Genomic DNA, 16,858 nt, shown 5'->3' with positions numbered 1-16,858 from the left:
TTTTTAGTGTTTCATTTCATGGCTGCTCATGCATGTCTGTAACTGGACATGACATTTAAGGTTATCTAGATAGAATTATTTAAGATTCCAAAAATATTTTAATAATGGTTTTATACAGAAGCTTATGCCTTTCCTATAAAGAATCTTAAGCAATTTAAAATGACAATAAAAGATTTATAAATAAATTAAAGGTAAAAGGTTAACTTGCTTTTTCCTTTTCATCCAAATGATCCTAGTTATTTCTGTGGTCTCAAGCCATAGCCATACAAACAGCTGACATTTTACACTGAATATGTACTATGAAATCTAGACACATATTTTGTTAGACATTACATATTGAGTCTCTCAGAACACTTAGATAATTGTTTAGCTTAAACATGAAGCTGTTCCAAATTGATGACTTTAATATCCTTAATCTTGAATATAAAAGGATTAGAATAATTTCTGGAAGAAAAAAATGTACACTAACATTTTCTTTTTATTTAGCTTGTTTCCCATGTTATAAAGTCATTTGTCTGCTTTTAGCACCCTCTGCAGGTGAACCAATATTATGCACAACTTACATGTCATTAAAAAGCAAAAGAATAGAATTTTTGACATAAGAGTGAAATGAAGATAATTAGTAAAAATAGAAAAATGTTCTTAGTTGAAGCAAGATAAACACTGTTTCTAATTACCTGATTTGTTTTTAATATACATTTATCTGAATTTCAAGAATATTTAATCAAGAAAAAACCATATGCCGAAAATAAAAATATGTAAGACATAAAACATGTTTTTAAGGTTACCTAAAAATGTGACCTTGAGAGACAAAGAGATGTTATTGTGCAAAATAAAATAAATATATGGATGGCATACATTTTTCAAATATTCTGACTATACTACTGATATCTAGGAAAAGCTAAACTGCAATGGAAAAGATTACAAAATTAAAATTAAAATGAGAATAGTCAAAAATTGAATTTGAAAATGAAATGAAACTATGAACTTACCATCCCTGTTGGACAATAGACAGACCAGGCCATTGAGGCAGGTGTCTGTGACTTCTGAGATGTTGGTTGCACATCTGCCTATAGTCTGAATAGTGGCTGCTGCAAATTGCTTATCCTGGCTTTTCACATAGGTCTACAAAAAATATTCGTTAGCTTACATATGAGTACTATCAAGTGAATCAAAAAGCCCATTTTAAATAGCATGTTACTACATAAAAATTCCAAAATATACAAGAGAACTTCACATGAATACAAGAGGAACAACTGATGACTTAATTCAGTTTTTCTCTTTTATGTAAAGAATGTGCCTTTTCTATAGAGGAGACAATATTTTCAAGCCAGGCTCATTCACATGTGGCCACAGTGGCTTGAAAGTCCAAAACAGATAGTGGGGAGCAGTCATCCAAAGACAGCATTTAGTATAAAGGCAAGGCTGAAAGAGACAAGAACCCTCTCTTTGGAGGATTCAGCTCATTTAACCAGAAGCAACTGTCAATTTATGAAAAAAGGGTCACTTTTGTAGAGACAGTAAATTAAAAATTGGGAAGAAAGGAAGAAAAGAACCAATATGTTATTAATGAATAATGACCTATAAATATATGAGTATTGGATAAGTACCTGAGATAAGATATTTCTAGTATATAAATATCCAATTTTTATCAGGATGTTTCTGAGAAATAGCACAAAAGCTGAGTAATCCAGTAAATGACCAAACAAAAATGAACATGGTATGATACTCTGCCACTGGTGAAAATTAAAAAATCACTGACATAAAGATAATTACAGTGTTTACAGAGATAAAAAATTAACTTAATATGGCTCTGGAAAATTTATAAAAGTTGAGGGCTGGGTAAAAAAACAACAGGGCTAGGAGTTTGGCCTAGTGGTAGAGTGCTTGGCTAGCATACAAGAAGACCTGGGTTCGATTCCTTGGTATCACATACATAGAAAAAAACCAGAAGTGGTGCTGCAGCTCAAGTGGTAGAACGCTATCCTTGAGAAAACCCAAGGACAGTGCTCAGGCTCTGAGCCCAAGCCCAGGACTGGCAAAACAAAACAAAACAAAAAAACAACAATCCACCACCACCACCACAACAACAAATGAAACCCTGACTCTGGAGACTGAAATCTGAGAATTGAGGTTCTAAGCCATCCTAGGCAGAAAAATCTGGAAATTCTTATCTGGAGATTCAATTAACCAGAACTGGAGACATGGCTCAAGTGATAGAGCACCAGCTGTACGTAAAAAAGCAAGCATATGAAGTTCAGGTACCAGTACCAGCAATACCCTCTCCACCCCATACCCCAAGAAAATCCTCCAGGATTAGTGTGTAATATGTGGCATATTTTCTTTAAAGAAAACTGTATATGACATGCTGAACTAAAACCCCTTTTTACAACTACTCAGAGATTCTAGAAAATTAAAATAAAATTTTAAAAAAGAAAATGACTGAAGCAAGTTTTAAATTAATACAGCTAAAATGCTTTCTATGGCTGTGTTTTACCACCAGGGCTTCCAAGTTAACCCTTCTATAATAAAGAGCATAATATCTACAAAATGATTTTTAATAATATTATTTGGAGAAATTCAGCAAAAAAAGCATATGGTGTAAAAACACAACAAAATAAAGTAGAGCACCTGGACACCAGTGTCTCCTGCTTGTAATCCTAATTACACAGGAGGATGAAATCTAAAGGATTTCAGCTGAAAGCAGCCATGGCAGGAAAAGTCTGTGAAACTTCACTGCGAAAATAACAAGCAAAAGGCCAGACTGGAGATATGGTAGAGTGCAGCCAAGCAAGGAAGTTAAGCAAGCAAGAGTTCAAACTCCAGTATGACCAAAAAGGAAAAAAAAAATGGTGGAACAATGAACACAAAATAATTTCCTTTCTTTTTTTCTTTCTATCTTTTTAATATCTACATTTGTTAAAAGAGCAGTGTATAAAACAATGATTCACCAATTAAATACTAAGAATGAAGCATTGTCATGTGTCTAGACTAGAGAAAGGATTATTGACAACATAGAGAATCCTTAACAACAAAATTTTCAACTGAGTTATAGCATGGACCACCTCTTTTCAATTATATATGCAGTTACTTATTTATTATGAAATTTTATAAAATGTTCATTGCCACTCATTCCAAGTAACTGTTTTATTTATGTAATTATTATTTCTAGATTGAGGAAGATGCACACTTAAGGTTGATATTGTATTAAGAGGTTATAACTACCAACATATACAAACCTGAAATTCTCGAAGAAGAGTAGATATGTTGGCTTCATTTGCCAAGTTTGTCAAAATTTCAAGCTATAGTAGAAAAAAAATAGAAAACAAACATTTTAAAGCAAAAATAAAGAGATGAATTTAATGAAGGCTTGGCATTCAATTAAAAGTTAATCTCTATTTTTTTTAATCACTGTCACAAATGTGGTGAAGAAGTATATATCCTTCAGGTGAATTTAGTCTGTCTCTTTTTATCTACAAATAGAGGCAAGATAATTACACAGTTCTTAGAAAATAATTAGGAAAATGAGAATCCCACATCTTCATTAATTGTTTGTCCCAACTTAATAATTTATATCTAATTAACCTAAACCATTTAAATTAGTTTGACTTTTAATTTTTATTAATAAAGTTGGAAAACAATTTGCCTTCCATGTAATACTTCTGTTTTTCAGGCACCAATTAACTCTCTTGATTTGTTCTTCTACATCCCGCCTTCTCAAATAGACATTTTAATTCTCTCTCTAGATTTGTAGGTATAAATCTCCAACAAACATGCTACAGGTATTTGTTTTTACACATAAAAATGTTTGACTAATTTAAAGGTTGGCATCAAAATGGGAAAAAAAAGAACAGAATAGCATAAACAGAAAAACAATGATGTCATATAAAGCAACACATTAAAAATAAACGATCTAAATGTCATATCTAAAAGGCACAGATTGTAGAAAGTTTTTACATAGAATTGTATATGTCATTTATTCAGATGTATGTATTGGTAATACTTTCTCTCAGATTATAGTTTGAACTTTCATTTTATTTTGATGAAGATATTTTAACATTTTGAACAATATCTTTAAAACATAACAAAAAGTTACATATACAGTATACTAAATTTCTTTTTCTTTAACCCATGTGGGACTAGTGATAAGTTATCCCCCAAATATGTGTGTTTCTTAGAAGGGCAGGTTTTATGGACTAACAAATAGTCAAGAAAAACAGGAAATTAATACTAACATATAACTTCCATGCAATTGTTACTATAAATTCAGGTTTTAGTACCTGTCTCAATAAGCAAAATATAAGGATCTGGTTCAATATCATATGAAGTATTTAAGCATTTCCTTCCATGTGAAATAGTTCTTCAGTCCATCTTTTGATATTCACGAACTTGAAACTTTCATGATTACAAATCAGATTCTTTTTAAATAAAAATACCCTTCAATTATTTAGTGAATACTCTAAATTTACTATACATAGTACACTACATATAGAATATGTTCTTATTCATTGGTAAGTTTGTAGGCTTTCATTCTATTTTACTTCTTTTTCTGTCTAAATGTCACACTGTGTTTCATCATTCTGGCTTTCTATACCTTATCATTCTTTTTCACAGTATTAGCGAAACTGCTTTCAAGGTGGTAGCACCAGCCTACAGTCTAAGAATTCAGAAGGGAGGAAAATCATAAATCCAAGGACATTGTGGATTATATAAGACCTTGTCCTACTTGCACTGGGTTGGGGGGGGGGAGAGGAAACTCCAGCTTTTATCTGATTCTAAAGCGGTAGCTCATGCCTATAATCCTAGCTACTAAGGAGGCTGAGATCTGAGGATCACGGTTCAAAGCCATCTCAGAGACTAAAGAATGTGAGACTCATTCTCCAATTAACTACTAGAAAATGGGAAGTGGGACTGAGGCTCAAGAGGTAGGGCAGTAGCCTTGAGCTGAAGAGCTCAGGGACAGAGTCCAGGCCCAGAGTTCAAACCCCATGACCCACCAAAAACAAAACAAAACAAAAAAACAAAACAAAAAAAAACACAAAAAGATATTCTAAGATCCCCTGAAATATCATTTCTCCAAATTTCCCAGGCCGTGAGCCCTAAATTCCTATTTATCACTGCACTAAAATCTCTATTATCATTTAAGCACACAGGATTAAGATCCGTCTATTTATAAACTTCCTTTCAGTTTGACTCAAGTTATTCAAGGTGTATTTAGCAAGTCTTAACCTTTTATCATATGAATGTAACACAGAAGTAAACACAAAACAATATCAATTACAAAGCAAATCCTAAAAAAGGAAAAGAAAGCATATTCTTAAATGCATATGTCTGAAAGCCAGGCCCAACTGTGCAGAGGTCACAAGCTATAGCAATCTTTTCAGAGAAGACAAGTGCTAAAAAGAATACCAGAAAAATGAAAACATATCATACCTTTAGTGTCTTGATCATAGTTGGATCAGTTGACCTAACATAGAAACTTTTCAGATAAGGCTCAAACATACCCTAAGATAATAAAAATAAGTACATAAATACATTTATAATTCCATTGTGTTCATTTGCTTCTTTAATTCTGTATTTACAATGTACATACCTTTCTCTGAATTGACATAGTTGCTATATTTTGTAGGACAATATATTGTACTTCCCTAGAATTAAAAGATAATATTCATTGGGTATATTTTCAAATGAAGCATCTTTGAATAAATAGAATAACAAAAAAGGAATCAGCAATAGTTTCATAGTGAAGAAAATAATTGCGGTATTCAAAAGTTTTAGTGACTCTTATGTATTCATGCTTTGATTGAAAAATATATTTTCTAGCTAGGTACCAGTAGTCTGTAATTCAAAAGGCTGAAATCTGGTTGGAAGCCAGCCCACGCAAAAAAGTCTGTGAGACTCTTATTTCCAATTAGCCCACCAGAAAACTGGAAGAGAAGCCGTGGCTCAAAGTGACAGTGCACTAGCCCTGAGCATAAAAGCTCAGGGACAGTGCCCAGGTGTGGAGTTCAAGCCCCATAACTCTCACAAAAATTTTTTGTCATAGAGAAGAGTTCAAATCAATTGTATAGTACTACCACATTCCTAAAATACAAAGCCAATGTTATAGACACTTTATAAACGCATACAAGGAAGATATTCTTAGGGTTAATGAACTAAACTTGATTATACAGTTAACATAAACTCATGTGTTAATCAGGTTGAAAAATCAATCATGTTCTTTTAAAATTCAAATATCTAAAAATAAACTAAATCTGATATAAACATCATGTAAAAAGTTCATACTACATCTTTACAATATTCATTGAATAAGCTACTTAAAAAAATATTAAACTGGTAATAAAGAGGAATGGCTAGGTATAGACAAGGAAAGCAGGAACACATAAGGAGTATTCTAAGTGTATTAAGCTCACTTGCTTTGTAAAGATGGCAAAGCCATCCAAAGGGTAAAGCTAAGGATTAATTTCTAGTTAAAGACAAAAACATACCATTTCGCTAACCAGGTTTGCAAAGTTATGCACTTGAAAAAATTAATTCAAATAAATCAGTGTGTGTGTGTGTGTGTGCATATATGTGTGTGCGCGCGTGCACGTGTGCACGCTCATGCACGCCCGTGCTTACACACGCTTGTGCGAATATGCCTAATACTAGAACTTGAATGCAGGGCTTAGGCTCTGTCTCAGCTTTTTTTTTTGCTCAAGGTCAGCATTCTACCACTTGAGCCACAGCTCCAATTCTTTGGTGGAGATATAAAGAGTCTCACAGACTTTCCTGCCACCTTTTTTTTGAACTATAATACCCAGATCTAGCCTCCAAAGTAAGATATGGCTACGAGTGTGAGCCTGTTTTTCCTTCTAGTTATTATTAAGTAGTTGTACAAAAGGCACAGGGACCACCACCACAACAACAACAACAAAAAAAACAAATCTTACCTTGGGTTTGAAATTAGGGCTAGAGCAAAGTGGTATGGTGCCTGCTTAGCAGGCCTGAGACCCTGAATCCAAATTATAGTACAACCAAAAGGAAAAATTACATAAAACAGGAACTTTAAATAAGTGTGTTAACCTGAACTACTGGATTATAAGGAAATAAAATTTAAAAAGAGACAAGCTTTATCTGCCCATCTATCCATCATCCTTCTATCTACCTATTTAACTCTAAGATCTATCCTTAACTATAGGAAACTAAAGTGTTTGTGATTAACTAATAAAATTCAGCTCTTTTAAAAAATAGGCCACACTATAAAAATTAAATATTCCAACTTCGTAAGAAATGATAATTCTGCTATAAACTACATAACTTAGTTCCTAGACTATAAAAATCCAGGCACATGGTGATGGACTTACATAATATACTACAAAATATTTTAACCTCCTTGCACTTGAGATTAAAAGTCTTTAATATCAATCATTAAGACTGAGATAAATTTTATAAAGGCAATAACGATCATCACATTAAATACTAATAAAATATAGTCAGGTAGGCATTAAATGTAAGACATATTACATTTGTTCAAGTATTTTTGAAAGAATGTAAGAGAAAAACATATATAAAACCATGACTTACCTATTGCTACGAAGTAAACGCACTAGTGATTTGGAAATAATGCCAGCTTCTGACTTTGGTGATATGTGCCAGTACAGCTGAGCAACTGCCATCACCACCTGAATGTGAAGCATGAAAATAACAAGAGCAATGAACGTCCAAGCACTCCACAGTTCAAAATACATTCCCATACATTACTTCCCTTAAATGTGAAGCAAAATCAAATACGTAACTCTGTAGTGAAGAGGCTTCCTCTACCCCTAAGTTCTTATCTGACCTCAGAAAGAATAGGTTATTAAGGTAAGGATTTAGATATGACTTTGCTGGATTAGAAAGGGAAGAGGACTGTATGTAATAGAGAAAAAGGTAATGTAAAGGTAAAGGCATCACAGAAGTGATGCATCTAACAAATTTCATTTGTTAGAAATGCCAAGGATTACCAACAACCACATATTCGCTAGGGAAAAGGCAACTACTCCCTGCAAGCTTCCATAGGAAATAGCCCTATCTATACCTTGATTTTAAACTTCTACCTTCTGAAATATGAGAGTAAATTTCTGTAGTCTTAATCCCGTTAGTTCATGGCAATTTGTATACCAGTGCTAAAACTAACCCTAAAAAAGACATTAAATGAACTGTTCAAAGTGTTCCAGTAGCATAGGAATACATGCACAAGATTCCAGACTCTATGATTTTCCGAGCACTGCTGCTACTCTGAGTATAGAATTCTTCTATATTTTATTTTTTTTGTGGGTTATGGGGCTTTAATTCTGGGCCTGGGTGCTATCCCTGAGCTCCTTATCTCAAGGCTACCACCCTACTCCTTGAACCACAGCCCCAGTTCCCCTTTTCTAGTGATTAACTGGAGATAAGAGTCTCATAGTCTTTAGTGCCCAGGCTGGCTTTGAACTGTGATCCTCAGATCTCAACCTCCTGAGTAGCTAGGAATATAGACATGAGCCACCACACCTGGATCCTAGAATTCTTTTTTCAGAATTATGGTATTCTAAATGAAGTCAGATACATCAGGATTAACAGTAACAAGGAGATGAAATATTTTAAAGATCTATTTTAAGTTATAATAAAAAAAAGGCAGCAAAGTTGGGGATTTAGCTTAGTGGATGAACACTTGACTAGCAAATGCAAGGCCCTGAGTTTAGTTCTCAACTCTGGAAAACAGAAAACAACACTACTACAAAACAACAACAACAACAAAAACAACAACAAAAAAAAAACCAAGGCACCAAAAGGAGTAGCATTTGTAATGTTGCTATATTTGAAAACATGTAACCTTAAAACTAGTTTTCAAAAAGTTTAAAACTATTAGAAAAGTAATTGAAGGGGGCCAGGAGTTTAGCCTAGCGGTAGAATGCTTGCCTAGCATGCACGAAGGCCCAAGTTCAATTCCTCGGCACCCCACATACATAGCAAAGAGCCGGAAGTGGTGCTGAGGCTCAAGTGGTAGAGTGCTAGTCTTGAGAAAGTCCAAGGACAGTGCTCAAACCCTGAGCTCAAGTCCAGGACTGGCAAAAAAAAAAAAGTAATTGGATTTTTGTCTCAAAATATAAAGGCACTGTTAACCTTACATGGTTCTACACTTCAGGTTAGAAACACAGAGTCAAGTATCCAATTTAACATGACAACTATAGAGACAGAACTATAGACCTTGTACAATCTTATCTTTGGCTTAGAAGACTAATTATACTTTACTTCCATTTGGTCTATGAGGTTTTAACAAATACATGGCAGAAATTTTATGTATGTATAAAGAGTACACAGCACATGAAAGTACTTGAGATAAAACTCTGAAACTAAAAAAAAAAAAAAAAATGTTTACAGACAGGAACAGGCACAAGCTGAACTCTGAAGAATCATGGTTTAAAGCCAGCTCTAGCAAGAAAGTCTGTGAGACTCTTATCTCCAATAAACAACTCAGAGAAAGCTGGAAGGAGTGCTCTGGCTCAAGTGGTAGAACCCTAGCTCGGAACACAAAGAGGCTCAGAAACAGTGTCCAGAGCCAGAGGTCGAGCCCAGGACTGACATTAAAAAACCATAGTTTACAGGGTTCTAAATTTACTGTTTTTTTAATTGAATAGTTTTTCCTTTTTTTGTTGTTCTTTTGAGGTTTTGTTTTTTGATTTTTGTTTTTTGTTTTTTTGCCAGTCCTGGGCGTGAGGCATTTGGCCTAGTGGTAGAGTGCTTGTCTAGCAGGCAAGAAGACCCAGGTTCAATTCCTCGGTATCACACACATAGATCCGCTGGAAGTGATGCTGTGGCTCAAGAGGTAGAGCACTGGCCTTGAGGAAAAAGTCCAAGGACAGTGCTCAGGCCCTGAGTTCAAGCCCCAGGACTGGTCAAAATAAAAAAAAAAAACAAAGTACATGAAGTCGATTAGGTGAGCAACTACCAAATCAAGTGGTCTCAACAAAAGAACCTGTATACCTGAGAACAGTGCAAGCTGAAATACATTTAGGTATTACTTCAGAGAAATTACTTCCAAAATCTGTATCTTACATTCTATGTATTTTAAACTACACATTATGTGTCTAGAGTATACACAAACAATCATCCCAGCAGCACACTCAATTCTGTTTTCTAAAAGCAATACTTTTAATAGTTTTCTTTCTTCAATTCATGAATTATTTTGTATAGGATGTTTTCACATACTGCTGCATTCCTGCTCTGCAGTAAAGGCTTCGTATTTCTAATTAACAGCCTGTGGTCCGGATCCATAGTGTATGGCTTCTTTTTGTCAGTCTTTTCTTTCTGTTCATCATCAGATTCATAGAAATTCTTTTCACTGTCTTCTAAAACATCATCCTGTAAGGAATACAGTTCAGTCTTAATATTAGCCCAGATATTAAAATCAATGAACACTTAAAAAAAACATATCACTTTACTGCAAGCTACAACTGTTGGAGTAATTTAAGAAGTATTACTCAACCTCCATAGAATAAACTGTTGATTTTTCGTAGATGTTCTAAGATGGTAATTGCCACTTGATGTTATACCTTATTCTTCTACTAAGTTATACAATAAGTTTTTAACTATTAAATTTCCAAAGAAATACCCATAGTTGCTCAAAAGGAATTGATAAGATGTTAATAAAGTTTATGAGAATAACTGAAATCAGAAAATGATTTCCAAATATTATCAGTTACTGTACCTTGATCTAAGAATTAGAGAAAACCAGGAATACTTCATAGTAACATAAAAAATCATAATAGAAGGCTGGGAGTTTGGCCAAGTGGTAGAGTGCTTGCCTAACATGCAGGAAAACCAGGATTCGATTCCTCGGTACCACATACCTATAAAAAGCTGGAAGTGGGGCTGGGAGTTTGGCCTAGTAGTAGAGTGTTTGCCTAGCATGCACTAAGACCTGGGTTCAATTCCTTGGTGTCACATACTTAGAAAAAAAACGGAAGTGGTGCTGTGGCTCAAGTGGCAGAGCACTAGGCCTTGAGAAAGCTAAGAACAGTGGTCAGACACTGGATTCAAGCCCTAGAACTAGCAAAATTTAAAAAAAAAAAAAAAAAAACAGAAAACAGAAAAAAGAAGAAAAAGAAAAAGCTGGAAGTGGTGTGATGGCTCAAGTGGCAGGATGCCAGCCTCGAGAAGCCCAAGAATAGTGCTCAAGCCCCAGGACTGGCAAAAACTAAAAATAAAATAAATATTAAAAAATTTTAAAAAATGGTAATAGAGCTTGACAGGTAATAGCAAATAGCTGAGTAGATTTTTAAGTTGTTAAGAAAAAGAATAACTCAGTTTTAGAGTTACGAAATGTATAGGTGTTGATTTTTTCATTATTCTGTTTGAATTCTTTATTATGTCTCCCATTAGGCAATTAGTACTCCCAAAGTACACATGCATCTATATACAAAGTACACATGCATCTATATACATTTCTACTGCTATATTACAGGAAATTTGCTACCAAGAACTGGATTCACATAGTAGCACTTTGCTCTTATCTGAAGTTTGGTTTTGTTTTCCAAATTCAGTTATCAATAGTTAAATGAAGTCCAAAGTTATTAAGTAGAAATTTTTTTAAATAACCATTTCCTAAAATTTAAATTGTGTACTGCTCTTGGAAGCATAATAACATCTTGGACTATGGAGCTTCATACAGCTGAGGACATAAATTATTCCTTTGTCTTGCATATCCACTACCCATCTATTAATCACCTGTTAAACATCCCAGTTACCAGATAAACTGTGACAATATCACATTGTTCACTTTCCAGTAACCTTTATTTTAGTTAATAAGAGCCCAACTGGTAACAGTAGGGGTGTTGACAATTCAGATATTCCAAAGAGAATTCATAAACATTTTTCAACAAAATTAAAAATGAAAGTTGTCAACTTAAGAATCAGATCTACAGTCTGCTGATCTCTAATGCCTAAAAGTATGTGCAAGTGCACATGTACACACACATTCATGTGCACGCACACACACACACACACACACACACCATAAAAAGGCAGAATTAGAAACAATGAATAAGTGTTGATAAAAAAATAAAAGCTATACATAAGAATCAAAGAGAAGTGGGGTTGCAGTGGCTCATTCCTATAATTCCAGCTACTGAGGTATCTGATGATTATGGTCTGAAGCCAAGCACATAAATCCAAGACTCTTGTCTTCGTTAACCAGCAAAATGCCAGAAGTGCAGGTGTGCCTCAAGTGGCATAGTGCCAACTTTGAAAGAAAAAGCTAAACAGGACTTCAGGCTCAGAATTCAAGTGTCAATATTAGGAGGGGAAAAAGGAAATGTTATAATAAAGTAAGTACCAGGAAATGGGTACTTGCAAGAGGGGGAGTAGAGCCAAAGAGAAGTAGATGAATGAGGCTGGAGGGGGAAGAATGCAGTCAAGAATTCATTGTATATACCACAAAATTAAGGAAAATAAAAGGCATGGATTGAATGGGGGTGAAAATGTTGAAAGGAGATGATACAGATCAAGATGCATTGTATACATAAACTGACTTATTAAATGGCCCCAAAAAATTTTTTCAGCACATTTCCAAAAAAATCAAGCAAAGTGAGGGAAGACCTCACAGATGTAACTGTAATCCCTCTACATGTTACCTTGACAATAAAATACAATTAAAAAAGAAGAAAAGTGAGGAAAAGTATAGATTGGAAAGGGTGGGCAAGAATGTCAGCAGGAGTAACACAGATCAAGAGACACTGTACTTATAAACTGCCTTATTGAATGGCAATTCTTTTGTATAACTAAAGACAATAAAAATATTCAAAAAAAGTGCAAAAAGCAAAATCAAAAAATTATATGAATGAAATGCAAAATACAGGAAATGAAAGAAATAATTAGCAACCACCGAATAACAGAAACTTCCCACTCTAAACAACAAAAAGAAAATAGACTATAGACAAAATAAAGGAAGAAAAAATACACTTTCGCAATCTGTGAAATATAAGAAAAGACAATATTCCTATCATCTTAATCCTAGAAGACAAGAGAAAGGAGGCATGACTGAAAGAGAACACTAAAAGTTAGTAGCTGCAGATTCCTGAATCTGCCAATAAAATACCAAAAAAAGTTTCAAAAAGGATAATCCCAAGAAATCCTTAATTCATATGGGAGCCAAACTTGTGAAAATATATGACAAAGAAATAAATCTTGAAAGCAACAGAAGGGAAATGGTATTTTATCCACAGGAGCAAAACAATCTAAATAACAATTTCTCATCAAAACCCATGGGGCCAGAAGGAAATGGAACAGTTTTAACTGCTAAACAAGAGGAATTATCACCAGACTCTTACATACAATAAAACTATTCTTGAGAAATAAAGGGGAAAAAAAATCATAGTAGCAAGGGAAGTAATAGTATTTTCACTAGTACACCTATCCAAGAAATTGTCTGAAGAAGTTTTTTAAACAAAAAGAAAATGATAAAAAATGAATTCTTCATAGATTAAAAAAAAAACATGGGAAGAAAGAATACAGATATTTGAACGGTTGTTCCTTTTGCTGTAAGCAAATAAATTGTGTGGTTGAGCAAATGTAACAGTAATAAAGTTTTAGACATGTAGAGAGATTATATTTCTGAAAATTGTATTTACAAACTAAAGAGAAAAAAGAGACAGAGATATGAAAATGTTATCATATGAAGTATAATTTGTAGAATAGTTTTATTATGTATATATAATACCTAGCCCAAATGCTAAAAACACTACACAAAGGCTTTTTAGTTACAAAGAAAAAAAACACTAATAACATAAAATGAAGACGCAAAAGCACAAAATGACAAACCTTAAAAATCAATAATTAGAGTCAGGAGCATATCCTACTGGTAGACTGCTCGCCTAGCAAGCAAGAAATCTGGGCTTGATTCCTTAGTACCACACATTCAGAAAAAGCCAGAAGAGGTGCTGTGCCTCAACTGGCAGAGCACTAGCCTTGAGCAAAAAGTGTCCAAGGGCAGTGCCTCGGACCTGAGTTCAGGCCCAAGGACTGGCAAAAAAAAACAACAAAAAAAATCAATAATTAGAATAAATGTAAATACATAATTAAAGGCAAAAGAGGCTCAGTTAGCAGAATGCTGGCCAGTCAGTTAAAGCATCAGATATGAGTTTGAGTCCTGATCTCAGACCAAAAACTAAATGAATCGGAAAAGACAAAACGAACGGCACAAGTTGGGCACTGGTGGCTCATGCCTATAACTCTAGTTATTCAGGAGGCTGAAATCTGAGGACTCCAGTTCGAAACCAACCCAAGCACAAAAGTCCGTAAGACTCTCAACTGACCACCAGAAAACCGGAATCGGTTCTGTGGCTCAAGTGGCAGAGGGTTAGCCTTGAGCTGAAGGGACAACACCCAGGCGCAGGGTTCAAGCCCACAATTGACAAAAAAAAAAAAGGCACAATGGATTAAGATGCATACACCCAACTATACGCTGCTAATAAGGCACTCAGTATAAACAACAAAAGTGGCTCATGTCTGAATCCTACTTAGTCCAGATACTTACTCCAGAAACTAATAACAAAAGGATTAAAGTTTGAAAGCAGCCTGCCCAGAGAAATTTTCAATACCCTATCTAAAAAATAGCCAGCAAAGAAACAGAGCTGAAGGCATGGTTCAAGTGGTATAGTGCTACCCTAACAAGTCCAAGATCCTGAGGTTCAAACCACAGTACAGGGGAGGAAGGAGGGAGTTCAAATATAAAGGCCTAGTCAGCTTAATATTCTTAAAAGTTTAGAAAAAATATTTAACAGGTAAATTAGTAATAAGTTATAACTATACTACTATAAATAGCTATGGCAATACTATCACCATATAAAGTACATTTCAAGGCAAAAACTCACAGTTAAGTTTATTATATAATTAAAAATGAATAACCCATACAGGTTGTACATCATATAACTCCATTTATACAACTTTCTTAAAATAATGCAAATGAACCTAATTACCTTAAAATTAAAAATGAAGTTAATGAAAGCGGATAAAAATTGTTAAATCATTTAAAAACAATTTTATGTATTTAAACACTAAAATCATGAATGAAATAACCTAAAAGGTTTCAGATTAATACAACTTAATAAAAATCATTTCCTTGCTACATGTCTGTACAAGTATGTAGTAAGATAATATTCTTAACTTTTGATATAAACATCACTGATAAAACATTTTTCTTTTAAAAATAGAATTATAACTAGAGGCCAAAAGTTTGGCCTAGTGATAGAGTGCTTGCTTAGCATGCACAAAGACCCACGTTCAATTCCTCAGCTCCACATACATAGAAAAAGCTGGATGTGGTACTGTGGCTCAAGTGGTAGAGCTCTAGCTTTGAGAAAGCCCAAGGCCAGTGCTCAGGCCCTGATTTCAAGGTCCAGGACTGACCAAAAAAAAAAAAAAGTACAAGTATAACTATTAAGTCTCTCTTATAACAAAAAGAATAAAAGAATAAAAGTTTAGTGTTTGGTGAAGCCACAATAAAAAAAGATTTTAAGATATTATCAAAAAAATTCGTAAAACGCATAACTCTTTGAAAAACAAAAGTATTTAAAAATATATCCATCTTCAAAATGGAAATAGAAATAGAAATTAGGAAGGCATGTAGCACATGTCTGCAATCCCAACACTCAAGAGGCTGAGGGAAGTGGATCATGAGTTCTAAGCCAGCCTTTACTACATAAGTGAATCCCATCTCAAGAAAAAAAATTAGCAAAATGAACATTAAACTAGAAACAAAAGCATTATCCCCTTTTGTTCACATATTAAAACAAATCATTTGTTTTAGTTTTTAAAAAAATGAAGACAAAGATACACATGTTAAAATATCAAGGCTAGATCTAACTGTTTCTTATGGGCCTCAATCCAAAGTTCTATATACCTACTGGTAAACCAATGAATGCCATATAATCAAATGTACAAGCAGTCAGTTAATGTAACTGAAACACAAGCACTCACCAAAAATCTCAAGTCCATACTAAATCAGATTCAAACTATCACAGTGTTACATGATAATACTGCTATATTAACATATACAAAATGATAACTAGCAAATAAAATTCTCAAGTGCTCATAGAAGCTGTAATTGAATTTAGTCTATCTATTTCTTGTTCATTGTTAATTAATATACGTTATTAGAGTTCAATTACATTATTTTAGTAAGACATATTTGAATTGCTAATTTTACTTTAAAATGTTTTGGATTATGGTGGTAATTTTTGTAAAAAGATTTCAGATGAGTAATTTTCCTTAATTAGCATCTTTCCCACATAAGAGTCAGATCTCATACAGCTATTAAGAGAGTTTTTATAAATTCATACTTAATATATTATATAATTATAATTTCTTAAAATTCAAGGAATTATCTGACATAATATATTTAAAGTCTTAATGAACTATGAGATAACAAAATGAAGAACATGTTGCTTATAGCTAAAATAGTTGATATCAGTTATTTATTGAAGGCATAGTCCTCTCAAAAAGTTATATTATGCTTTTTATGAAATTTCTCCTTCTCTCTCTTCCTCATTCCTTGCTCAGTTCTTCCCTCCCTCCCTCCCTCCACTGCTTCCTCCTACCCTCTCCTGTTAGAACTGGCTCCTTAGTTACTATCTATATAAAAACACATAATTCTTTAAGATGGAACCAAACGGACACCTGAGAACTAAGTGAAGGTTGTTTCCTGGAGGCAAACAAAATGAACAAAATGAAGTTTTCTTAGAAGATAGAAATCAATCTCAAATACCATATCTGAATCTGTAAACTGTGCTTTCTCTAGTTTAAAGTTCATTAGGCAGAATATGGCCTAATGATGATGGGTATTCACAACAATTATGCA

The 16,858-nt window shown here is 33.9% G+C and overlaps 1 protein-coding gene across 1 annotated transcript in view; it reads right to left on the bottom strand.

Moving 5' to 3' along the window:
* Positions 1 to 16,858, bottom strand: part of Ap3b1 (adaptor related protein complex 3 subunit beta 1) — a 203,345-nt gene that overhangs the window by 111,980 nt on the left and 74,507 nt on the right. Inside the window, exons 8-13 of the mRNA XM_090331736.1 lie at positions 10,213 to 10,365; positions 7,567 to 7,664; positions 5,594 to 5,648; positions 5,434 to 5,505; positions 3,240 to 3,302; positions 993 to 1,125 (exon numbers count right to left, since the gene is read on the bottom strand). Coding sequence (XP_090187862.1) covers positions 993 to 1,125; positions 3,240 to 3,302; positions 5,434 to 5,505; positions 5,594 to 5,648; positions 7,567 to 7,664; positions 10,213 to 10,365 — 574 coding nt within the window. The remainder of the gene's footprint in view (positions 1 to 992; positions 1,126 to 3,239; positions 3,303 to 5,433; positions 5,506 to 5,593; positions 5,649 to 7,566; positions 7,665 to 10,212; positions 10,366 to 16,858) is intronic.

Source organism: Megascapheus bottae, chromosome 4 (genome assembly GCF_031878675.1).
Source record: "Megascapheus bottae isolate mThoBot1 chromosome 4, mThoBot2.hap1, whole genome shotgun sequence".
NCBI lineage: Eukaryota > Metazoa > Chordata > Mammalia > Rodentia > Geomyidae > Megascapheus > Megascapheus bottae.
Note: the sequence above shows the minus strand (reverse complement) of the source record. Positions and strands in the feature narration are given on the sequence as shown.